The sequence below is a fragment of the Aptenodytes patagonicus genome, chromosome 4 (assembly GCF_965638725.1).
Source record: "Aptenodytes patagonicus chromosome 4, bAptPat1.pri.cur, whole genome shotgun sequence".
Classification (NCBI taxonomy): domain Eukaryota; kingdom Metazoa; phylum Chordata; class Aves; order Sphenisciformes; family Spheniscidae; genus Aptenodytes; species Aptenodytes patagonicus.
In genome coordinates, this window is record NC_134952.1 from 46,536,873 (window position 1) to 46,563,949 (window position 27,077).

Here is a 27,077-nt window from a genome sequence, read left to right on the forward strand (position 1 = left end):
ATTGGCCAAGAGATGTAATGAAATAAGTTCAAATCAGCCAAACTGTTGTGATCTAGCCAGGTACAATTCCTTATGGGAACAACTTGAAAATATGTATTTGTTATCTATTTTTAGGTTTATTTGATAGCAATATTTATGCAGGTATTTACCCTTACTACCCTAGAAATGATCATAGCAAGTCTATTCAATTAATCACTCTTTTTACCATACACTAAGTGAAATTAGGGGTGAATTATGTGGCTGCATTGCTGAGTTGTGCAAATCTTAAGAAAATAAGAAGTTCTAAAGAGTTAAATGAAGGGAGAGTTGGCAATGCTTGCGCTGATTGCTTGAAGTAGGTTGAAGTTCACAGTTTATTTGCATTTGAATTAATTGAGATTGGTGTCCAGCAGTGCTTTTCAGAGCAGGCTTCAGAAAGACTTTTTGTATAATAGAGTACTTGAAAATGTTAGCTGGAAGATGAAGGATATTTAAAATACTTCTTTCTTTTCCTGACAGAGCAAACTTTTTTCTCATTTTCCTCTAAGTAAGGCTTATTGTAATTCTGAAATATTTTCACCACTGAATGGGCGTTCTTGTGTTAAAAGCCGCTATCATTTTTAAATCAGCATATTAAAAACTTTCTGAAATAATTTTTAGTTTCTTCACAAGTCCTTAATACCTACAAAGAGAAATAAAATAATCTTAAACCAGCTCATAACATTAATCAGATAAAATGTTATTCCTCACTAAAAATGCTCCTTTATTAAATGATAGGAACTTGCAGATTATTACTTTGCATACTTTTGCTTCCATTAGGAAACAAAGTGTTTTAGATGCTTTCTGCATTTTAACTCTGAACTGTACATATTTTCATTATTATAACAGAACTTTGTCTTCCTAAATAATATGTAAATCATTATACTTTTAATCACATTTAAACAAATCAATGAGTGATGAAACAAAAACAGGTAGAAAATTTTCTTCTGTCATGGGTAGTTGGAAATAAAATTCTTTTTCAAATAGCTTGCAGATTATGACGTGCTTCAAAGTTGAACATTTCAAGTTGTCTATTTTTTTATATTTTCTTTCATAAACTTTATTTAAAACATGACTATAGGTGATAATATGTTACTTATGGGTTTTGTTAAACTTCGTCAACCATAATTACTAGGAAAGAAAGAAAAAAGCACTTTCACATCATTGTGGCAGATCAATGGAAATCATAATTCATATGCAAGAGCAGTCAAAAAAACAAATAAAACTTTTGTTTCTGTTAGAGACTGAATATAGTACTACCAAAATTACAATTATATAAATAATTCTTTAGCATGAGGACTGTATTTGGTGGCAGTCATGCCCTTCCAGTCATAACAGGAAACAGGAGCAACAAAAGTATTGGATGCATAAAATGCCATGGTATCTAAGAAGATTTCTTTAGGAAAAATGGTAAATAAACTGCAGAAAAGTGGGCAAAATAACTGTGAAAAAGTTACTCCTTATATCCGGTCTGAACCTCCCCATTTCAGTTTATGCCCATTGTCTTTTTGCTGAACTCGCTCCAGTTTATCCATAGTTTTCTTGTACTGGCGGGCCAAAACAAGACACGCTACTCTAGATGCGATCTAACTCAAAATGTTGATGACGAGCATTCAAAAAAGTTACAATATGTACCTACATATAAAGACAAAATACATATAAATAATTGAAGAAAAGAAGTAAAATAGATTAGGAAGAAACTTCTCCTATGAATTATATATTCCATAATTTGCCACAAAAGGATTTCTGTTTTTCCAGGAAAGCATAGCAATATGGCCTCTAGTCAAGACCAGCATAAAAATTCCTGTGTTGGCTATGATTCCTAGGACGTATTTGTTCCCTGTATGAACTCTAGATGAGAGTGCACCAAGTACAACTATATATAATTTTTTAAGATTGGATTCTCTACATGGAAAAGTTACTAAAATGTAAGTTTTCTTTTAAGAAATTATCCTTGGCACCATCAGATTTATTTTTTTATGCAAGATTCAAACACATTTAGTATATAAAAAGAAAAGACTAGTATCTGCTTTCTGAGAACAAACTCTAGTGTAATGGAAAGCTAAATGCACATGAACAAATGACCAACTCACAAATAACTAACTTTAGAGTTGCAGCAGTCCAAGTTTCTATTAATACAGCAGAAAAAACCCTACTGTTCTTAAGTAAAAGAAGAGATGCACCATGTTAACTTTAAAAATGCTTTTTGCATTTGCATTTTGCTTTCAGGAGAAGGAGAACTATTTTGGCGCATTTTAGAGCATTTTTTGTCACTTCTGCATCACCATTTCTAGCAGTCTCTAATTTTTCCTTTCTAAGGTTCTGGTTTGAGTCTTAAGTCAACAAGAAGCAGAAGCTTTCATAAGACATAAAGTTTGTACAACATTGTGGTGACTATTCACTTTTTATGAAAGATTTGAGATTGTTGAACCTGTAGAATGAAATCTGAGACCAAGTACCTTTGGTAAAGGCAGATTTTCTTAGTGTTGTCCAGGTATTCCTCAGGTCTGAGAGGCGAAGGCTAAGACAGTATTATTTCCAAACATTTGCTCAGTTAGCCCTGCAGTACTCACAGGAGTGCAAAACCTGATATGAAAATGAAACATCTTATTTTAACAGTGAGTCCTTCTTTTCTTCTTTACTCTGTTTCAAGATGGAAACATGAGTTCAGTTCATCATCTGTTTTAGCAGCGGAAAGGCCACAGAGAAGGAAGAGAGGCTCTTCCTGACAGTATTTTTGGCTTGTCCTTGTAAAACGGAATTAAGTTGCATGGATCCTCCCTCTCCTTGCAGCAGCCAAGGTTAGCCATAACCTCACCTTCAGTGAGAAATCGACGTTTTTAATCTTGAGTGCTGATTTTCAAATTGAAATACAGTTCATGACATTGCTGTTCTTCCATATTATCAAGTCCTTTGACAGACATAATTCTTATTTAGAATAAACCACAAGACACACAGCACTAGGTTATCATAGTTTGAAGACTGGTCATATTTTGCATTTATTTTTTATGCCTTTTAAGGTGAATGAATCTCAGCTAGTATAGTGGAGAGTTAAAATATTAATTTTAAATTTCTTGGTCCTCTAACATACATGTCATGCTTCTATCATTTATACTACCTTTATATTCTTACGTAATTCAGAAACCCATCAATAATTAGTATTATGATAGTATTTCAACATCAAAATTATAATTCTATTTTAGTTTTTATTATTTTTGCTCCAGGCTGTTTTTGATAAACAGTAATAGTCTATAAAAAATGTTCTACACATTGATGCATGGGCTGATTTAGTTCTTTCCTTGGGACACTAAAAGAAAAAACATAAGTAACGTCACTCTTGAGATTTAACTTTTGTATTATGCTAATTATTCTTTGAACTGGAAACAGTTTTTCAAGTTAATTTAAACTGTGTTGCTTAGCTGTAATTACATTTCAGTCTACTGTCTAATAATAGGCTGATTCTCTTCTTTTATGCTTAGAGAATTATTGTCACAAAAATATTTGAACAGTCTACATTTGTATGTTCTTGTTGCAGTCAGCGGGGTGGGAGGACGTTAGCCGCACCTTGGGGGTTTCATTTAAAGCATTAATAGAGTGCTTCAGGCATCAGATCTTAGAATTGATGTCCCCTATGGACCAAAAATCTAATATTTTAATATATTTGTGTCCTTTATGTCTTTTCAGTGTGATAGTCACATTCATCTACTGCTCTAGGCTTTCAGTAATTTCCATGCAGAAGCAAACTTTTAATAGGGCTTCCATGCTTGTCTGTGTAAAAATATACGTGGAATATACATAAAATTTAATAAAGCTTTACTGAAAATTTGATTTATATTTCCAAAGACTAAGAAATCTATATTAAAAATAACACCCCTCACCCCCATGTTGTCATAATTTCTGAGATAGAACAGCTCTCGTATTAATAAAGAGATATAAATGAAAGTTTGTGATATCATTTGCTGACTGTCATGAGTTAAAGTGTTTTTATTAATTTATGTGCTACAGCTGACTCCTCCATGAACTGTGTGAAGTAATATGGCTAATAATTTTTGTTTTATCATTCTCCACTTTCCTTGTGAGAGACAAAAGGTCCAAATTTAGTGAGTTAGTCTTGTATTTTTGATAAACTGGGCATTTGTTCCTGGAGTTACCATGTGTGTAAATGCTGAAAGAAAGCTTAAAGGTCTGATCATGAAGCTCTTAATGGTTAAAACATGAGCAGAGACTCTTGTATCTTTGTTCTTTTTTCTAATAAAGAAAGTGAACAGTAGATTGTATGCATGCAAAGAAATTCTGAATTCTAAAAATCTGTGTTATTTAAGCATTAATTTGGGGTTCTTCCAAAAAGAGTTAAAATGTTATATATAAAGTATTGCCAAAATCATTGATAGTTTTTGTGGTTTTTTATAAGACTCAAAGTAAAGACTCACTTTAAACTTCCCACACATCTGAGATTCTTAAGGCCTCAGATTATCATTTTGATTTTCAACATCAATTTTCTTATCCCAGCATGCAGCAGAAGGATGCTCTGGAACATTGATTTATGTCTATTAACATCCCTGTAAGACCCAGTTTGGTGTTTTTAAGAAAGGAAAAGATTTGGTAATTTTTGGGGTTCTTTAGCACTGGTTAACCATTTCTCACTGGAACTGGATTTTTGAGGTGACCTTTGGTAAGGTCCACCAATCTACAAGCCATGGCTAATTAGGGAGGGCAAGAAGGCATACCATTTGCTGAAAAGAGTTATTGCTATCACTCTTGTCAGTGAATATTTAGGGGCAAGTAGCTTCTCGGCATACTGTTTGTTCTGTGTATAGACTAGGTTTGTAAGCCAATAAACATTATGAAGTTTTCATTGCTTTTGACTAGTGTCTGTCAAAAGCACGTCATAGCTAAACTTGTGTCACTGTGGTTACTTTTCTTTCTCCCAGTTTATAGTGGAAAAACATTGTGGAATTACTGATGGAAAAATAAAAGAAAATAACTTTTCTGTGTTCCCAGACTCACTGAAAACTGGTATGGTTACATTTACATTAATATTATCATAGCAGGTTTGCATCAGTGAAAATATGAGGATAAATCAGACACCATATGGGCAGCTCTACACTCAATTACTAATAGAACACTTCTGTAATTAAAACTATGGCATTGTTTTGAAATTTGCTTCCTCCTCTTTATCCTTGCATGCATGTTATTTCTGGCCATCTGCAGGAAATATTATGAAATCAGAGTCAGTGGGCAACTCTAACAACAGAAGAATATGAAAGTTAAAAATCTGTATTACTAAAGAAGGCCCCTAAATTACTGGATGCTCACTAAGGGCTGTAATGACCCACAATGTCAATCTAACTTTTTTTTTCTGTTATGTAATGAAATTAAACAACAAACCCCCCAAACCTAGAATGCTGCTTTAGAATGGAAGTTTACAACATCAGGTTAAGTTAACGTCACATAGCGAAAACAAAACTTTGCAGATGTCATCTGCAGGCTGAAAATCTATTGTTTCTGTTTAGATAATTTGGAGACTCCCAACAGCAGAAAAGTATTCCATGTTACTGTGGGATTCAGGGTCGAGTTTATAGTCACCACAATATAAGACAGATACCCATGTTCTAAGCTTGCTTAAACAGCATTTCAATTATATTTTAAGTATAGTGATTTAAAGTTTATTGTGCTCACTTCAACATAATAGGGCAAGTAAAGCCATGAATTGGAGAATAAGCTATGTATTTTCACACTGTAGCTAAATAGATAAATCCTTTCTGGACTCTGGTATCTATCAGGAAAATGAAAGGTAAAAGTATTAAACTATATTAATCCATCAGTTTGCAGACAGTCACTAAATGGAATTGGTGGAATGATTTAAAAACATTCTTTGTCTAGTTGAAGTGAAGATGCTTTTTGCGTGTTGTGTGAAGATATTGAGAAAGCAGGTGTCACGCACAAACCATGCAAATAGTATAATTACTTAACTGTTTTACTTAAAGACCAGTTTAGACAACCTTTATTTTGTCCAGACTGAAAAATGAAAATAAAGTTTCATTAAAATGCTAAGAAATATCAAGCAGCATGTACTGCAATTAAGATTAGAAAATATTAGCAAAGCTTTCATAAAAAAAAAAAAATCTGTGATTATAAAACTTATAAAGAGAAAGTATTATACTACAAAACAAAAAGTAAATTTCTAGAGGAGTATTAATTGATCTGTGTTGGGGCCACTGCTATCCTTCCCATCCTGTTATACCTGTTGATCTGTCTTTCTTTTTGTTCCATTGGCTGATGGTGTTCATATAAGCGGGTGGTGAGCTGGACTAGGGAGCTGATCTGGCTAGAAGTTAACCTTTTCCTCCAATGCCCTCCACCTCAACTGGTTACCAGTTCGAATATCATGGCCTAAGATCAGCTTAAGCTCTCATGGAACAAACCAGCTTTCTTCAAAATTATGTAAAATTGATTTGAACTAGTGTGTTACTGTGGACATATAGTAGGCTGTAAAAATAATTGTCCAAGATAAAAGTTGAACAGAACAGCACAGTCCTATGACTTAAGTCACTGAGCTGCAGGTAACTACTCCATCCCCCTCCACCCCCAAGACATAGTTTTAAACTTTTCTGTCAGGAATTCTGGTGGGATGATTTGTCCCTATGGTATAAATTCAACTGGGTGATGATAGCCTTATGGGAATGTTATTCTAGAAAGAGATTGCTGGAAAGCAAACAGTGTTATAGCTACATTTATCCTCCCAGGCATGCTTCTGATATCCCGTTACGGTTAAGGGGGGGGTGGGGGGCGGGGAAGCTGGAAAGGGCTGGCTTGCCTAGCTTTCTACAAAATGGTTCTGGGGCAAAATGTAGACCTGAATCCAAGCTCTCTTTTGTGGGTGATGTTAAAGAAGTCAAGTAACTTTGGAAATAAGGGATAATTTTGGATTCTTTCAATGGCACTATTCTCTTTTTTCCACTGTATATCGTGTGATATTGTATTGTGCACTCAAAACCGTGGGGAACTTGGAAGCTGTAGTACTATTATGGGCTATGAATAGGCAGTAGTGCCTAGCAGCACCTCTCAAATGGGAGCTTAGGTTGTCAGTCGGGGCTGGCTTTAAGCATAGGAGGCTGCCCAAATCAGCCAGCTATTGGGAGAGAGCAGCAATGGCTCTGCTCTTGTTTTGTTTCCAAGAGTTCAACCCAGAACTTGCAGCCACTGGCTGCAAGTGACAGCACTGAGTGTTGGCAATCCTTTATTAAGTGAGAAATTAGGGAATATGAGCAGTATGCATTGCTACAAGGAGGTATCTCCTCTCCTTCTTTAGCATCATCCCCTTTCCCCTCAACTCCTGCCTCTTGCCAATAAGAGGAACAGTGAACCTGATTCTTCAGTACAGTCCCCTGCGTTTACTGCCTTTATCCTTCTTTGGCGCTCTCCTCTTCTTCCTGCTGGGACTTTCTTTTGCTACAGTCCTAGGCCTTATTTCTGGAGGAGGCAAAGAGGGAAATCTTGACCTGGGTTTGCCATCAGCTATCATTCAAGATGATCTGTGTGCTGCCTTGCTCTGGAGGATGGAAATTGTTATCCTGTCTCTTCATTGAACATACAGATTGCCTCATTTATGCAATTGTATGCTTAAGATGTTGAAGATGAGAAAGAAAGGTGGGGTTTTTCTCTCTGTCTGTAGGCAGGGTAATCTTGCCTTTCCACCATGGGCCAAAATGAGAGATTTTGAGAATACAAGAATGATTGTATGAAACTGATTAATATGAAAGTGATTAATTCTTTCATCTGAAGAGCCTCCATTGAGGCTCTTTTCTCTGTTTAGTAGTCACATAAGAGCTGCAAAAGTATAAATGTAACAGTTCTCACATTGCATTGCGTGTTGCTGAACAAGATGAAAACTTTTTTTCTGCATATATAGACTTCTGCAAAATAACTTTAAAAAAGCTTTTATTCTGTTTTGATTAATCAGTGGTGGTTTGCAGAAAACCTCATCTGGATAACAAGATAAATTTGAAATTGCTGAAGGGTAGGCCTTCCACTACTTTCAAAATACAGACAGAGGCAAGAGAAGCTTTCAATTCTAATTGTGTAGGGACACTTACCTGAGTCAGCACTGAGGATGCATTCACGCCAACAGTAACTGATTCATCAATAAAGGGCCTGTGTGTAGCTGTGGTACTTGGACATTTGCCACCAATTATCTGATCAGCATTTGTGGCTGAGCAGTAGGAACATGATGCAGTGCTCAGCAACACCTCCTGGCTCCTTGTCATAGAGTGCTGCACTTCACAAAAGTGTCCTAGACAATCCCAAAGTCTATGCGGTTGACTCAGAAATTGGGAACAGTGTCAGGGTGGAATGAAAAAGGGAGCACAAACTTACATCTGAGGGAGGTGGGGTGATTACTCTTGAGGTTGTAGTTTCAGAGCGAGAACTTTATTTGAGAAGAGAGATGGGATGCTCTTGCCTATACGGACAGTCCATACCAGATGTGGTATGGAGTGTCTGGTGATGATCATACCTAAGCCATCTGAGCTTTAATTTCTTGTTAAAATGTAGGTTTTTTTCTCTTAAGAAGCTCTTCTTAGTGTTTCCTGGCACCGTATATGGTCAAAACTTAGTTCCAGTGAATTTTACATTAACTTTTCCCTGTATTTCTATTGTATAAATAAAATTGAAGTTGTTTACCTTGCTTTTTGCCTTTCCAAAACACATATACATATAAAAAATATTTAAAACATTTTTTGTTTTGTTTTGTTCAACAAATGAACACAACAATTTTTTGTTAATATATTATACGGTGGTGGTGGGGGAGAGACAAAATTAATTCCTTTTGCACACTGACCGTTTCATCAACACATATTGGCTGCTCCTTACTTTGTTTTGTATTATCCCCATTCCATTCTTCTTAGAAATTACAATTTTTTTAGTTAATGAATTATTAAAAATCTTATTTTACAATCCATGTTGGCTACAAGCTCATCAGGACATTGTAGGTTTTCTGTTTTACTTACTCTCAGCTTTCGAGCATCCATTTGAAAGGCTTTTGTCTAGTAGATATATTAGAACACTATAAAATCATACGCAATAAAACTCTTTAAAATAGTATAAGGCAGTTAAAACATAGCAGGAAATGAAGGTTCTGATTCTAATGAATGGGATTGAGCGCATACAAGAAGAGAAATGTATAGATATTTCTAATAACATAATGCAACATTTAAAGAAAGCTGCAGTTCAATGAAAAATGAATATGGTCTATAATGATGCACTAAATTTACTATAAATAGTAGAATGTGAAAGACCAAGTCAGCTGTCACAGCCAAAAAATTTTTTTTTCATCAGGTATCACAGTGCAGGGTGGGTTTCTTTTGTTCTATAAAATCTCAGAACTGTATGTATTTGCTTCATACTCTACTCAGTCTATTCATTTCATTTTACATAAGGAGAGAAGATCCTTCTTTTATTCACTTTGTCTTTAATGTCCAAGCGAAGCAACAAGCCTAGCAGACATCAGAATTTCAATTCAAATTGGGGTCAAAGACATATCTTCACACTTGTTTCCATAGTATTCCCAAAGAATGCAGCTAAGCTGACAGGTTCTGGACACTTCCCCAGCTGATGGATCTAAGCTCTTGAATAGAACACATTGCACAAGCAACCCAAGCCAGCTTTATGACTGACAGAACAAGTGCAATTTTCTGTGTTTCTTTCTGACTGCTGAATTGAGGTTCGTTAAGACCTTGGTGACAGTAAAGTAGAAAGAGAGACAAGTCACTGCAAAGCAGGAAAGAAGAGAGGAGAAAAAACTCCACAGCAGTTAAATTACAAAAGAGAAAATGCCTATAACTATTTTAGCTATTCAAGTACAGAACACTTTCACCTATTTGTATATTTCTGTGGGTCTGTATGATTAGACACAGACTTTTTTTTTAAATACAGCCACAAGCAACTTTGGATTTCATTCATTTTAGTTAATGGAGTTATTTTAGAGTTTTATTTCCATCCTTGTGAATCTTTATTGTCACTAAGTCCTATGAATAAGGTAAAATTCTGCACCCAACATACTAAATGTGGCTTTCAGAGTTGTTTTCATGTTTTCAGTTAGGTCAGGATTTAATCTGTAGTTGACTTAATTATATTAATGCGGGCACTGGGGGAGAACACTGGAGGGCAAATGTATTTTTGGTTCAATCATGATAAGGACAGACTGCCCTCAGCTACACAAAGTCCTTGTTTATTTAAATAGCTGCAACATTCATCAGTCCTATTGGTTACTGATCGAACTGTGGTTTGATCCAGTGATACCAAAAGCCGCATGCATCTTTATTCTCTGGCTAGAGCACTTCAATAGAGCAAGTTTCATAGAAGTAATGGGGTAAAATCATAATATTAACCAGAATACTTACTTAAAAGAAAGAGATTCTCTAAATTATCGTGGTAGTTTGAATTAATGGTAGGCATATCCTGGTTTAGCGTTCATTCAAGGAGTTCAATAACACTAAGGCTTCAATGTTTTTGATGGTAACTAATGTTTTACCAAAACCCAAAATTTCCTTGAATAACAAAATGAAGAAGTAGGGGTGGTAGATTAGCATATCATAGCAAATATGGAGGAATCTTACTCATTAATTTAGCAGTTTACCTGTTTAAAAAAACAGTTATATCTTGAGTGGCCATTTTGCCTTCTCTAGGATGGCATATTTGCTCAAAAATACGCTTAACAATTTACTATGGAAGTGCCAACAGCTGTTGTTTCTTCTTACACTTAATTAACGTTTGCAGTATTTTATGTAAGAAGACTAAATAAAAAACTTGAAAACCAAAATATTTATCTTTTCTAGCATGCACAGAACACACAGTTACACAATGGTATATTAAGTGTTAATTTACAAATTTTGTAAAATGTTAACAGTACCAAAATATTTGCCTGAGTTCTAAGCTGGCAGATTTTATATTTCTGATTTCATAACATAAACCAGTTGAATTCCCATCGGTTCAGATACTGCCATGATGATAAACATTAATCCTCTAGGATATTGAAGAACCAGCTGTAACAAGCTTTCTTAATGAGGGAAGAAAGAGACTGCCTTGCTGACAGTATAACTCCCATAAACTAGCACTAGCATCAATGACGGTGAATACAGCAGTTTCCCAAGGTAGATACTGAAGTCTTAGGGAAAAATCAGATCAACATGCACAACTCAGTTCTATTAAAAAAAGCTCCTCTAAAATACGTGAAATAAAGTACCCTCATTTTGTTCTGCTTTCTGAATATTAAAGAAATTGTGAGATTACAGTTGTGAGAGCGTGTGAAGAACATGGTAAGAAAGGTTTAAAATTGCCATTTCTTATTTCATTATAATTAATTCAAACCTGGGTCACTAAGACATCTGGTGTCATCCTTTAAATAAATAAAGATACTTAAAATGTTAAGATTAAATCAGAGCATGAAGTTAGCAGCAAAGATTTCACCTAATAAGTGTCTGTGCTGCATTCACGTTCCAGGTGTTTTGGCCTTTCAGAAATGTCCCTGCCACACTCAGGCCACTTGTGTCTGGGCTCACGAGAGCCACCAGTAAGGCCAATTCCAAAGAAGCTCTTCTAGAAAAACCCTGGGCAGATGCATCTCGCTTGCATCCCCACACAGCTGCTAGCTGTCTGGGCTCCTGTTGTTACCCCCTGGCACCTGACAGTGCAAGCACTGTGAAGGCAGAGAGAGAGTAACAGCAAAAGGCAAGGAAAACCTGGTCCTTGTGCTGGCTGCTCACCACGGAGGTGCGCTGGGGGATACATCTCAGAGTCACCTGACGTATTTGTAATGTCTACACAAAGACCGAGTATGGTAGTATAGGACCAGGAGCACAAGGGTCTGCACTCCACCTGCTGCTTGTGCAGCATAACAGTTTTGCAATTTAAATCAGGAAAGGAGTGAGGGAGAGATGGACAGGAGTCAGCAGAAGGCAGGATTTATCTGGCATGGTGAGTGCTTTTTGTGAGATTTTAAAAAAATGTACTTCTCTGCTTGCGTGTTCCAGCACATGAGCTGTCAGCAGCGTCACTGGCTGTTCCAAAGTGACTGTGCCAGCCTCTTTCAGTGGGTGAAGGATGAAGAGCGTGTGCCTCCGTAGTCAGTGGCTGTAGCTGCATAAAGTAGCTGCTGAGAGACAGAACAGATTGGTACACAGATGCACGAGCTGTTGGCTGCCGTGGCAGCGCTGCGTTTCACTGTTGCAAGCCCTAAGTCTGCTGTACATAGTTAAGGTGACCTAACAACTCCGGTTCAGAGCATGGCTGCCACTTCTGGAGGAGAACTGGAGGGTGACGGCATGAGGTGTGCTGTGCGTGAAAGCTGGCAACAAGTACCAGGGCGGGGGAGAGCTGCCATCATGACACTGTGATCTGCTTTCCACGTAGCATTTTAACGAGGACAAACTTTGCTAGATATGGATTATGGCTGCATTTGTAGAGGGAATCTGATGCTGTGATTACTTTGTAAGAACCCCATTTCTGGTGTGATATCTTGGAGATGTTTGTTGTGAGGTTTTTGAGGATGCAGACTACACGTAAAGATGCGGAGGCACTCGTGTGTGGTATAGTAGAGACAGGCTAATGGGAGAAGACATACTTTTGGCTAAAATTTCTGCTACTTGTTCAAAGTTCATGCAATATAATAATCTTGATTTATACAAAAACCATCTTGTTTGCAGATGCCTTTCTGCCATGAAACCATAATGGTAGATGAAAGCATTTTAAGAAAGGGTAGCGGTGTATTCTTTCCTGACGGGTATTTGCATCTATCAGCATATACAATGAAGTGCTCAAAGTCACAGGCAATGAAGCATGGTTTATATTTATTACTGTAGCTGTATTATAAACCTATTAATAACACTGAATATGGTGACAGAACTTATGCTCTTTTTCTGATCCACACAAAATAGACAATTAATTTTTATTCTTCTTTTTTTTTTTTTCAGATTAATAGTACGTAAAAGACAAAGGCTGACATGTCCTGAGGGTATACAGTACTACTCCTTGATATGTTGAAAATGACCTTTTAAATAATGTCAGGTTAATATCTGATGTTTCTTCTCTCTTAAGGGTAGGAGGAACGCAGTGATCTAGCCACTATTTAAAATTTCATTTATTATACTTTGTAGGTGCATTAACTTGATTAAATCTGTTTATTGGGGTGGAATGGTTGTATGTTCAAATGAATTATGTCTCTGTTCTTAATACCAAATATCCTGGTTAGTCACCATTTAGTAGCACAGAACAAGAGCATAATAGCTGAGGAATTTTGGAAACAATTTCTTTGAAAGTGGAAAATTTCTTAATTTTAAATATATATACATTTTAAAATAGGGCATTCTCATATTTAGGTATATATTTTTACTCTTCATATAAACTCTGGCTAAGCTAGCTTTCATTAATTAGGTTTTTTTTTTAATATACTGTATGTATATATACATGATCACATTTGGAACTGGTTGTGTATAATATGATATTTTTTCAGTCTTCTATGTTTGTGAAAATAACAGCATGGGGAGAGGTAAAATAGTGCTTAGTATATATTTGCTAAACTTTCATAATAGCAACATCTTTCCTAGTCCAACAATTCCAAAGGAAGAGTCAGGCAGAGAGCAAAATTTACATTACCAATGAACTGCTGAGAAGATTCAGAAAGCATAATAAACTTTGAGAGGAAGCACTCACCATGGTATTCTAGAATATATTAATCATGATTAGATATTCATAAGGAAGGTGTCAGAACCAGGACTTAGTTTGTTTTCCACAAAATATTGAACTTGCAAGGGTGAAAAGCATTAGCAGGAAAGAAAAGGGAGATAGAGTTTCGCATTGCATTTTCTCAAGAATTGAAAGACATTGTCCCAACTCAGGGGTGACTAGCTCATCAACAGGGATAACTGTGGCAAGTCTGTGAACTTTTCATGTAGTTTTCTTTGCTTTAAAAAAAAAAAAAAACACTGAAAAATATTTGAATTAATTGGTATACTACTTTTTACACACCCTTTTATGGAAATAAAAATAGCTAAGCAATATTTTCCCCCACCCCCAAAATTTGTTGTTGCTGGTGGCTTAGGAGCTGAATAAATGAACCAATTATTTTCAAAGCAGTTATTCCTTTCTTACTGAGTATAATATTGTCATTACTTTTAAGATAAAGCAGGCAATGTTCATCACCCACAGATACCATAAATATCTGTAATTTGTGCATATGCATATTGAAGTATAATGTACAAGGCCTGATATGTATCAGTCTAAGGTGACTTTACTTACGGAAGAATGTACATTGAATTTACTAGTGACAGCTAAAGTTCAAAAAGGTTGGATGTTCAGTTTATGTAAGACTGTCTGCCTCAGAGTTTGGATGTGTGTTTGAATCCTATCCCCGTTATTAATACTATTTGAAGGTTTGAGTGCAATAGAAATACTGAAGATTATTCAGCATCAACTACCAGATTTGGAAACACACAGAGTTTTACGCTGTAAAATCAATAGCCTAAGCTAAGTAAAGAGGTAATATATAATTTTATGGTATTTTGCCCTTTTTATTTTTTAATAAGTAAAATAGTGATTTAATTATAACTGAGCATCTTGCAGCATAAACCACTTCTAAGACAGTCTGAAAGTTTCAAGGCTAGAAGATTAGCCCCAGTTGCTCTGCTGAGCAGACTAAATTGTGTTTGATTGCATTGTACCAAATGTATTCAATGACAGCATTTTTAATCAAGAGTGTATACCAAGAAGAATTTTACCAAGTAGAATTTTCTTTAATGAAATAAAATATCTCATGCTTGTGCTTCATACGTTTCAGTAGAAAATTGTGATTAACTCTTTCTTCTTTGCAGTTCTGGTTTGAACAGTGTTATTTTTTCCCTCATCCCAGTGATAAGGGTCAGCATGAAGAATATATATATATACCCTCATAAGACAACTAGATCATAACCAAGTGTTTCTATATGAATGGCTGCAAACCGAATACATGAGTAAATATTGTTATAACGAGGCTTTCAATATAATAATGATTTTGGAAATTTTATGAAAAGAAGATGATAGAACAGTAACACAAGCTACAAATTATATGGGGCAGGACAGGTTATTTGCTTGAGGAATGACCTTATGGTCTCAATTCCCCTACCTAAATGAGGCAAGTGAGATGCCCTAAGGTATTCCAGCTGCCAGTTTAGAAGGTACAGCTCTTTTAGCAGTATTCCTCACCCAAGGGTTTTAAGGAACAAACTTATCACAGAATAAAAGAATCGTCTTATGGATAATAATTTATCAAAAAGTGTCAGAAGTAACTGAAATGGAGAGAAGTCAATAGTGAGAAAACTGCAGTGTGCATCCGATTCATGAATGCTCTGGAAATGGGTTAAAAAGTAAGATGTCAGAGCTTTCTGAGAATCAGAAAGGAAAATCTAAATTTGATACTGAGAACTTACTGTACAGTGAGAAATAAGGAATAAACATTATCTGTTCCACATCCTTCACTCTATCCCTCCTCAGCTTTTAAGGCAAATCTAAGGCTCACAGGGAGCAATGCAGAAGAATCCCACAATATAGATCAGTTTATCGATAAAATAGAAGGTGAAACATTGTTAGTAAGAGAATTAATGCACATGAGGAAAAAAACCCAGCACCCTAATTATTTACATGCAATGAGTAGCTGTAAATTAGCTGTTTGCATTCATAGGACATAAGATATGGGAGTTATTGTTAATAGTTGTCTGAGAATTTCGGGTCAGTGTTTAGTGGCACACAAATCATATATATATACACACACTAAAAGATGTGCTGAAATATTTTTTTATTTCTCTCTATATTTTAACCTATAAGTTATATTATAAATTATTTAATAGATATAATTTATTACATAAATACAAATGTATATATCAAATTATAAAAATAGATTATTACAATTTGTATTAAATTATATGCATATTAAAATATTTTAAAGTATGAGAATTATTGGGAAAGGAGTATCGAATGACAAGGAAAATATCCTGCTATCTAAGTGCTTGGTGCATCCCTGTCTTGAATTCTGTGTTAGACTCTGGTTAAATTCTTTAAAAAAAAATATAATACAATGAGGAATGTACAGAGAAAGAAACAGGAAACCCCAGAGGTACACATTGGTCTCTGTTTGAAGAGAGAGTAAACAAAATAAATTAAACAAACTCATCAGATTTCCAAACATGGCTATATGAATATAAAGCAGCAACACTCTTCACACCCACAAAATGTTATGGAAATAAAAATATACATAAATTAAAAAAGGAAGCAGACAAACTTAAGGAGCTAAAGTCCATCAGTGGATATTAGACAAAATAGCTAGCTGCAGTTTTTAGCTCAGACAGTAAATGGACTCAGGGGAATGTACTAACTCGTCCCTTCTCTCCCTGTTTCTTTAATTATCCTTTAAGTATCTACCATTGCCCACCAATTTAATAATAAGTAGTTGTTAAACAGTATTTGCCTCTCTTTACAGTATCACATCAGTGCTTAGTGCAAATAAAGAATTGGAGCAAAGTTTTTGGAAATATAATGTACAGTTTGATTAATAGCTGCTTAATGACAGCCCCTGGTGAAGCAGGTGAAAAAGAAAATAAACATGCAGGATGAAGAACTTTTAAACATTAGAGTGGGGAAAATATGGGGTGGAACTGCTTATTTCTGCAAGACCTTAGAAATAACTTAATACTTAAATAATTTCAGAAGACCAAAAGATATCAGATGATACTCAATTGAGATCTCTAGAAAACAGCAAACTATTCATAATTATATTAATCAACATGTAAGCTATTATCTTGTCTTATCTTGAAATCCTTACAGGTATGTAAGAGCTGTACTGTAATATGTGGAGCTTGTATTTACTTAAGTATGTTACATGACGAAACACATCACTGGAAAAAATGGTAAAGGTCAGGAATGTATCTGCCTGACAATCTGATTTCACAACTTTCACAGCACAAGCAAATTCACTACGCTGCTTTCTGGGTGATGCCTCAGTGATGTGACAAGCCCAAGCAGAAAAATATCTGTTCAATAACATTTCACTGAAATTGTCAAATATAATTGATAACACTTGCTTATTTCTTGGAATGTTTCTTTCAAAGCTGGCCTCTCCCCTCTCTTCTCTGGCTGTGTAACTGCCTAATTCAGATCCTAAGTTTCAGTCTGTGGCAAGTCTTCTGAGAGACAGAAAGTGAGATTAATGCCTTATTCATCTTTGATTAAGGCGCACACACCATTCCCCCCTGCCCTCCTCTTCCAAAGTTCTCAGAAATGTATATACTGTCTGGGAGATTAAAGTAGAACGTTTTTTTTCCCCCACTTTTCCAAACAGTGATAGCAGAAAAATACAAAATACTAAGTTGCTTGCACTCAGGAGCTCTATATTTGTTGAACTCTCACATTTCAAAATATTTATTAAAATCTGTATTAATACTGCTTAAAATCTTTGATTTTCAGCATTTTCCTATGAAACAGTTTTGATTATAACATTTAACTGCATTAAACATTTGTTTGACCCTGAAATTCCTTAAGCCCACTTATCTCCAGTTGTTGTGAAAGATATATTTTTATATAATATCCTGTGCATTTAATAAAAGCATGCTAAGTAACTGTAGTCATTCATATATTCAAATTTAATGATCTGTAAAAAAGTTTCTGACAGCTTAAAACTCAGTCTGTCCACCATGACTTGAAACAAACAACAAAAAAAAGTGAAAATAAAAGTAGTCATATAATAAAAACCCTAACTGCTATACAAATATGTAATTCATTAAGTTAAAAATACAGAAAAATGTTATCCAAAGACTGAAACAACAAATTCTGTCATATTATAATCAATGAGTAAACATGATATTTAAAAAAAAAAAAAAAAAAATTCTGAAAGGCCAATAAGAACTGCAGACACCCTACATACTTTGGGGATTATAGGTGGCATCTGTCCAAAAAGCTGACTTCTTTAATTTACATTTTAAGTGCTCATCCGAGTAATAGGCAATGAAGTCAGAAACTGAGCATGTAATCATTTTCTTTTCTTCTGGACAAGTACAAAGGAGAAGCCTTTCAGGGTCAAACAATTTTCAAAACTATAAGGACTCTATTCTTTTACACCACATGAGGCTAAAATATATGCAGTTTAGATGGGAGGGTGGTGGAATGTGGCTGCCCTTACCGTCTTCTGTGAAATGACTGTTCTCCAACCTAATTTTCATTGTATGGAGAGATATTCCACAAGTGCACAAAGGGGACAAAGGTTCAACTGTGTATAGCTAGTTTTAGCATGCATAACTGCTAAACTAATCTGATTCTGACCTTGAAAGTTAACAATAAACTCTTTTCAAAGCCTTTTTTTCAATAAACACAAATAAAGGGGTGTTTTCTTCAAGATTAAAAGTCAAGATTCTGGTTTTTCTTTTTTCTTTTTTTTTTCCCTTTTTTTTTCCCTTTTTTTTCTCCTTGTAATGGACTTATTGTTCCAATAACAGTGATACTGAGAACTAACACAGAGGCAGGGAAGGAAAATGCCATTCCGCAACACACCTGAATTCTCAGAGTTCTGAAATAATCTTTTCCAGTGTTTCAAGTCAGTGAGCTAGATTTGTTGTAATAACCCCATAGTAAAGGTCCACCGGAACATCTGATGAGCAGTTCTGTTTTGGTTGAAGTATGAGGGGAACCCAAGAAAACTTATTCACTGTGTCACTTTCTATCATCACTTTAATATCCATTTACTGAACAGGTAAAGAACAAGCCTTAAGTTATTTATGTAAAATAGTTCTCTGTAATAGAGCTTGTTGTCTTTGTTTCAAATCATTCATTGCTTAATATATTCTGCAAGAGATCTCCTAGGAGAGATACCTCTACTATGTGTATTAGGAAAGCTGGAGTACCAAAAAAAGGTACTTGAAGTGGGAACTGTTGGAATAAGCAAACATAAATGAGAAGAAATCTTCAATTTGATTAATAGGGAGATCCAGAATGAGATTGGTTTTGGTGGAACAAAAGATAGGTGGTGTCAAAGTAGCATGGTATATTAAACTCAAGCTTGAGTTTGAGCTAAAAATATGAAAGCTAGGCAGGCTGGTAAAATTCAGCTGGAATGAGAATGAAACAGACAGCAACTGTTAAGTGGTTTTACCAAGTTTGGTAGACTAGTCCCCAAAGAAGAGTAGCAGATTTATGCCGTGTCATGGTTTAACCTCAGCCGGCAACTAAGCCCCACACAGCTGTTCGCTCACTCCCCTCACAGTGGGATGGGGGAGAGAATCAGAAGGGTAAAAGTGAGAAAACTTGTGGGTTGAGAAAAAAGACAGTTTAATAGGTAAAGCAAAAGCTGTGCATTCAGCAAAGTAAAACAAGGAATTCATTCACTCCTTCCTATTGGCAGGCAGGTGTTCAGCCATCTCCAGGAAAGCAGGGCTCCATCATGCATAACAGTTACTTGGGAAGATAAAACACCATCACTGCGTACATCTCCCCCTTCCTCCTTCTTCCCCCAGCTTTATATGCTGAGCATGACGTCATATGGTGTGGAATATCCCTTTGGCCAGTTGGGGTCAGCTGTCCTGGCTGTGCCCCCTCCCACCTTCTTGTGCACCCCCAGCCTACTCGCTGGTGGGGTGGGGTGAGAAGCAGAAAAGGCCTTGACTCTGTGTAAGCACTGCTCAGCAATAACTAAAACATCCCTGTGTTATCAACACTGTTTCCAGCACAAATCCAAAACATAGCCCCATACCAGCTACTGTGAAGAAAATTAACTCTATCCCAGCCAAAACCAGCACATTCTGGATCCCATTACTGAGACTGTGAATAGAGGTAAGGCTAGAGTCCATTTAAAACCTTTGATATCTCCACAGGAATTAATTCTATGCAGTCCCTGCCTTCAGGTGACTGTGAGAACTACTGCTATTTGAAGAATGATAGGAGTCAGAACCACAGTTTGTATAACAGTATTGCCAGGAGCATAAGTGTAACTGATACAGGATAATAAGTGATCCCCAATTTGTTCACATTTTATGCTCAGCTGATTTTCTATAAAAAAGGAAATGTTAGGCAAGACTTTAACATTCTGTATACACTCTGGGCTCTTAGGGCACACTTACGACGTTTTGTACTTACTCATGTATATCTTTATTCTTATCGCAGATTTCTATGTCAACAGGGTAAGTGCACTACAAGCAAGGTAGAAAGGGGAAAAAATAATAAACACTTATGCATAAGTCAGCCTGCATAGAAGTTGTTCATCTCTGTCCCATATTACAGGACTAAATAATACAGACTAAACAGAATGACTTGCACATGTCTCAAAGTGATGAGGATCAGTTTGCTGTGTTGTCTGTTTAGCACGATAGTTTCGACAGAGATGCTGAATATCAAAAATAAATATCGAATGTCTCTAATAAGTACTGAAACCACTTATGAAATGCACATTTGTAGGTCCATTAGGAACCATATAAGGAAACTCTCATGCCATATGTATGTAAATGTGTGAGTATGATTGTTATAGGCCTTCTATAGTTCTGATCTTATCTTTATGAAGCTAGAATGTCTTTGTGCAGTCAAAAGCAGCTCTGACACGAATTCTCTATGATTTTTTCAGCATCTCCTGCAAGGATTTTTCTCATAAATTTCAGGATATAAGTTTGTCAAGGCCTTTAAAATTAGGAACAGTTCTGTGCATTCTTCCAGACTGTTGCGTATCTCCCTTTCTAATATCAGTATCTAATATCTTAATTTTAGTTCTAATGGGTCACACCTTAAAGTATTACGGTAGCAGGACAATGTAGAACTGGCTCATCAAACCAGTCCAGTTTTGTCTGGAAAAAACAAATTTTTTGTTCATTTGAATAGAAAGTAATTTTTTGATAACCTGGTTTAAAATATACCAGAACATTGCAATTAGCACAAAATACATTGTTAAGATGACTGCAGGCTGACAAACTTATGGGCAGAGTGCTGATGAAGTGGACAAGATCTGTAACTGTGCATAATTGTATGCGTAACATATTGTATGGTATTTACCAGATAGATATTGGTATTTACTGTTAAAATGTGCCTTTAATATATCAAGTCTGAAATTGTTAATTTAACATTCTGGTTTAATATTATAATTGTAAATAGTTGAGTATCCTTCTGCTAATCTCTCTTTCCATGAAACAAAAGGTTGCATCAACTATTAAGAGTGGCCTTGTCCTTCCCCTTCCTCATTTCTTTATGTAACATTTCAATTTATGAAGGTGAAATATGTGTAAGCAGTCTGCAATTTTAAGCTTTGCATAAGAAGAAGAAATGGATGTAAATAGTATTTCTTTCAGTTTTCAGTGCATCATAATAAAGTTTCATAGGTTTGTTTGAAAACTGTGATTTTTGATGTTCTTACAAATTTCAACAAGGTGCCATTGTCTATGCAAATAAGAATAGTTATCGAACCCCTTCTGTATTCACAGTAAAATACACTATCTTGCAATGTAATGAAATATCTGTTAAGAATTATTGCAAAGTCTCCTCTGGGATGACAATATTTTTCTTGCTAATCATAAACCAGCATTAGACAAGTATGAAGCAATACATATGCACAAAACTGTACCAAAACCAGCTTTTGAAACAACTATTTCTGAAGACAAACAACATTCACTAAATGTCATTAGTCCTAATACAAAAGTATTTACATAGTTTCCTGAAGTGTCCTGTGACCTAACATTTCTTAAAGATGTCATTTGCTATTTTGGATTTGTTTCTAACAAGTAATAGAATGCTGGTGCATTTACCATGGTAGCGCTTTGTCAGTTCAGGTCATCTGTAACACAGCTTGTGGGATTCTGAAACAGAAACAATCGAAAACCCAAACCAATCAAAGAAAAATTTTTCAAATAATCTACCCTGAATTTTGTGCTTGATTGCAATGAATTCTGGGACAAGATTTGGGGAGTTTACTTAATAGACTGGAAATAATCTTATAATGCTGACATATGCAATAAAGCATATAGACTATACATAATTTCAATAATGCAATTTAAAAATTCCTCCAGAGCGTTGGCAGAAAATACAGTGCTTTGCTTACATTTTAGACTTCAGTGCTAGTAAGATAAAGATAATAATAGACGTATGCTAGATATTTTACACTTTTAGGTTGTGAACAGTGCACCACCGGAGACTGTATTTAAAAGAAAAAGTTGATGAACATGTATGTCATTGATGATCATCTTTTTTCTTCATTTGAGGAAAACAGTGTTGAATTGTTCATCACTGTTTTTCAGTTATGTCCTATCTTTTCTGAAGCTTTTCCTGGTTGTTTCTTCAGTGAACCTCTCATATGAGTATTGAAAAGCGATAAGAAAATGCTCAGTTCAGCACAACTGAATTGATATTGTGGTCCCAAATACTACTACCTTTTTTTCTTTTTCTTTTTGCTGTTGTGCCAGATGGATTACCCTATTTGTATTATATTTATTCAAGTCCACAAATGGAATATCAGTATTGTAAACTTTTATTATATGACTTGTGCCAAAGTAATATTGCAGTCTGTCACTGAACTTTTACATTTTATTTTGACAGGAACAGACCTGTAAAGATGTTTATGAGGTGGTCAGCTGTTTTACTTCTTGGATGCATTTTGCTGGGAGCAGATGGGTGGCCAGCCAAGGAAGGATACGACTTTAGGCCCTATCAGCCTCTAGTAAGATTACGCCACAAGGTACAGATTATTTTCCAGCACTTCTGGCTTTTCTTCCATGATCAAGGGATAAATTATACACCAGCCTTGTCTTGTTTGTGTTTATTGGAGTAATGTTCAGAAAATAACTTTTTCAGTAACAACGCCTGCAAAAATATAGACTTGATTTGACAAGTAAACAGGAGCTGTTTTGATTTGAAAGCCCAGAGATCTTTCAAAGACAGTGAGCTAAGCTCTGTTCTAGTTTCACAAACTAGAGATTATGAATATCAACAGAAACTCAGAGAGAGAGACAGGAGAGGTTGTCTCTTAAAGCAACTGTCAGCATCTGCTTAGGGCAGCGACTTGTCCCAGTACTCACTGGATTTCAGACCAAGCAGCAACCAGGGGAACTGCCTGTCAAAGCAGTATGGTGTTGAAGTTAACTGATCAACAAAAACTTGTCTGCATGAGGTAGATGTTCACAGTGCTTGCTGAATTTAGGAGCTTTGAACCACAGCATAATGCAGATGTTTCCTGAGATATTGGGTTTCCCAGCTTGAAGCACTATATGCCATTCAAATTTTGCACACCTGCTACACCTTTGTCATGAATCCAGGACTCCAAAAACAGTTGTCAGCTAACAAATCCTGCTCTTCTTCTGGTAGCTGGAAGGAAAACTGCTGTGGTGGTTCTGTAAAACAAGGAACAGGGCTCTAATATCTCCACGGGCTGTCTGAAGCTAGCATAGATCTGATCAACTTCTTAGTTTCTTCTTGGCATGGTAGTCATGGGAGCAACATCTGAGAAGCCTTAAGGCCTACAATCAGGCCAACAAAAGTGATAAAAAAACCTTCTTTTCCCCCTTCTTCTGAATCTGGGTGCTTCAACTAGAAAGTCTGAATTATAGCAGAAACTCTAAATATTAGTTTCTATTAATGTTTCAGGATCTGGCTAGTTTAATTTCTCAGTACTTTTTACAAAATACAAAAGCTATTTCCTCTTGGTCCTCAGTTTGAAAAAAAAAGATCCAATATCATGTGATTCTATCTCAGCTTATAAGGAGGAGGAACTGATAATTGAGTTCTGCTCAAACGAATAAAATATTTGCCTATTAGCTGATTATTTTACACTATGTATGTTAAATACAGAAAGTTTCTAACAGAAGAAAAATAAAATATTAAAATTTAAATTTCATTATAAAGTTGTACATCCTCTAGGGAATGTTGTTCAATCAGAATAAAGAATGCATCAGGCCCCAGTCAAGGAAATACGTTACTGTATAAGCACTCAGGTGTTCACACTGAGTATTTTGCAAAATCGGAAACTTGTCTCATCAGTTACTTCCATTTGTCAGCTTTAAACAAAATACAACAAAATAGTGCAAGAAAAATACTTTGAAATCTAGAAGGAATGGAGAGACTAGTAACGGAAACATGGAATGAACCATGTGAGAGAGAAATCACACATACAAAAAAAAACCCAAAACAAAACCGTGAAGAATGTGAGAAGAATCAAGGGCAGGACATGAAGTATAGTGAACACCATTTCTGAGATTTAGATCATCCCTGACATTAATGTTAGATTGTGTATGAAACTAAAAGTATGTTGCTGTTCCTTAATAATACCTCTAATCCTCTAATAACTCTCATATAATACTTGGAATAGGCTGCCATAAACATTTCAAGTTTAATATTGGGGGACCACACATACACATATGCCTGTGTCCACATACACATATAAATACATATGAAAGGTAGAGAGACTTTTCCTCTATTTTTCCTTCCTTACAAGTTTTTGAAAAACATATATAAAAACATACATACAGAACAAAAGCAAATGGCACATCCTGCAAATAGACTTTGTATTTTTAAAAGAAGATAAAGCTTTAAGGGAAAGAAAATGAATGCTAGGAAAAAAAATAAAGAAACAGGAAAAAGAATAATAAAAACATTATATAAAAATTTATTCTGAAAAGCAAAGAAAATATGGTGGGGTTTTTTTCTAGGCAATATGTCTAGATGAAAAAAGGTTTAGTATAGTTCAGCTTTTGGTATTATGAATATGTGTTAGTATAAAAAAATAGGAATGCAAAACTTTTCTAAAGTCTATTTTTAAAACCAGTTCTGGCACAGATACACATACTCAAAACGTAAATAATATGGTAAAGGAGACTTTCTGCTTCAATCAAACACTTAATATATCAAGTGCTTAGATTAAGTTATGCAAGTAGAATACCTATTACAAGCAGAAGATGATAATGAATATCAGCGGAGTCATATTTGCTTTGATCAAGCAATATGTATGCAAGTTTATGAGTGCAAAGATTAGGAGGGGAAAAAAAAAGTAATCACTCTTGCTTTGATAAAGGGGAATTTATCTGACTTGGACAGTAGTCCAAACAGAGCAACTCCAAATGTCAGACTGCAGGGAAAAACAATCCTGTTGGTACTTAGGTATTATCTTAGGTATTATCTTGAAAAAATAATTGTGTTCATGGTGAGAACAGGCATTCATATCATAAAGGTTTTGTTGTCTTAAGAGGGATTATGAACAAATTCAGCTCCTCATGCACAGAAATTACAAGTAGGCATTTAGTCTGAATGCATGATAGTTTGAACACGTAAGGAAAAACATGCATAAGGAAAAAGCTTTAAAAATAAGGAAAAGCTTTATGCATAAGGATACTTCCCCCCCCCCCCCCCCCCCCCCCACTGTGAGGGTGACTGAGTACTGGAACAGGTTACCCAGAAAGCTTGTGGAGTCTTCCTCCTTGGATATATTCAAAAGCTGACTGGATATAGTCCTGGGCAACCTCTAGGTGACCATGGTTCAGCAGGGGGGTTGGACAAGGTGACCTCCAGAGGTCCCTTTCATCCTCAACCGTTCTGTGACTAGGTGACTCATTATAATACATAATTAATAATTACATATAATAAAATATAATTAATTTAGATTTTTTTTTACAATTTATGTAGTCAACTAATAGTTGTGGAATTTTGCTGATGAAAATTAAAAAGATTTAAAGAGATTTTTAGAAAAACCTTTTTAGAAAATTTTTAAAAAATATTCAGAAAAAGAGTTTTATAAAATCTTTTTAAAAAGATTTACAAAATCTTATTAGAAAATCTAAATGTGATAATAGTGAAAAAACCTTTTGAAATAATTTTACTTAGAAAAACATTGATATTATCTATCTTTGTTCTGTCCCTTCCCCCCAACTTCCAAAAATCCTCTGTCTTCAATAGTTAATGAAGACACCTCTCTTGAATGATATTTATCATTTACCTGCAACAAATAATTCAACTTGTATAACTTAATTGAGACAGTTGAAATGTTTAATCTGTTTCAGAGGACTAATAGTACATATCAGGGTTTATTAATGTTTTATACATCATTTATCCACATCTTCACTCCACTGTTCTCATACAAGGCTATTTAGCCTGTAGCTTTTTACTAATTTTCAGGCCCAGGAGTTATGTAGTTTGGTTGTTTGGTAACTTTATGTTGGGATGTGATTGAGAGCTGTGTGGTTCCTCACATCCCGGTTTGCACAGGAAAGCAGGCCATGCAGGTAGGTCACAAGGAAGTCCCAGCATGTTTTGCTGGATAAGTCAGCCGGCTCTTTAGGGAGCTCTAAAAAATTACCTAAAGCTCCAGTTTAGAGATTAGAGAACCTTCAGTTAAGAGATTGCCTTCATGAGTTTTCGGGTTTCTGTGTATATTTATGTTGAATTCAGAGAAGGACTATGAACATACATTTTTCCAGTAACAGAATATTCAAATATATCATTATCCTCCTCCACTGATGGCATTGTCTGTGTTCTTGGTTTCTGTGAATTTTTTGGGTTTTTTGAGATTGTTTATAATAGACTAAATATGAGGACAGATACTTTAACAATTATATGGCAATATCTTACGTTACTTTAGATAGGATAGAACATATAGCTGATTTAATTCTCCAATTTACAGTTGTATGGAACTCATATCCTTCTTCAGTGGTGGAAATAACTAGGAGAATTGGTATTACTGATAGAAATTTTCAGTGGTGCAGTGTGTGAGAGCCTGCATCCAGTTTTTCCTTAGAAGATAATTGTGCTGCCTTTAAGAAACCAGCATTTTCACTAGCAATTTAAACCACTATTTTTCAGTCTCCAATATTACATTTTTTTTTGTTAAAACTATGCAGAAAATCATAGTAAAATATGCTTTAAGTATATAGATAACCAACTTCTGAGTCTGGACTGCAAGGTTTCCTTAGCTAATGCCAGCGCAGTCTGATGGTATGTGAAGTTGCCATGTTTTGACACTAACCAAAAGTTAGATCTAGGGCTGTGGATATTGCCGATTTCCCAGCCTTGCTCTTTATATCCTTTAAATA

General features: G+C 35.4%; 1 protein-coding gene across 4 annotated transcripts in view; it reads left to right on the forward strand.

Annotated features, from left to right (window-relative positions):
- The window catches only part of FSTL5 (follistatin like 5), a 421,124-nt gene that overhangs the window by 66,412 nt on the left and 327,635 nt on the right, over positions 1–27,077 (forward strand). For all 4 annotated transcript variants that reach the window (XM_076336585.1, XM_076336583.1, XM_076336586.1 and 1 more), the window contains exon 2: positions 22,600–22,738. In XM_076336585.1, coding sequence (XP_076192700.1) covers positions 22,616–22,738 — 123 coding nt within the window. In that variant the 5' untranslated portion in view covers positions 22,600–22,615. The remainder of the gene's footprint in view (positions 1–22,599; positions 22,739–27,077) is intronic.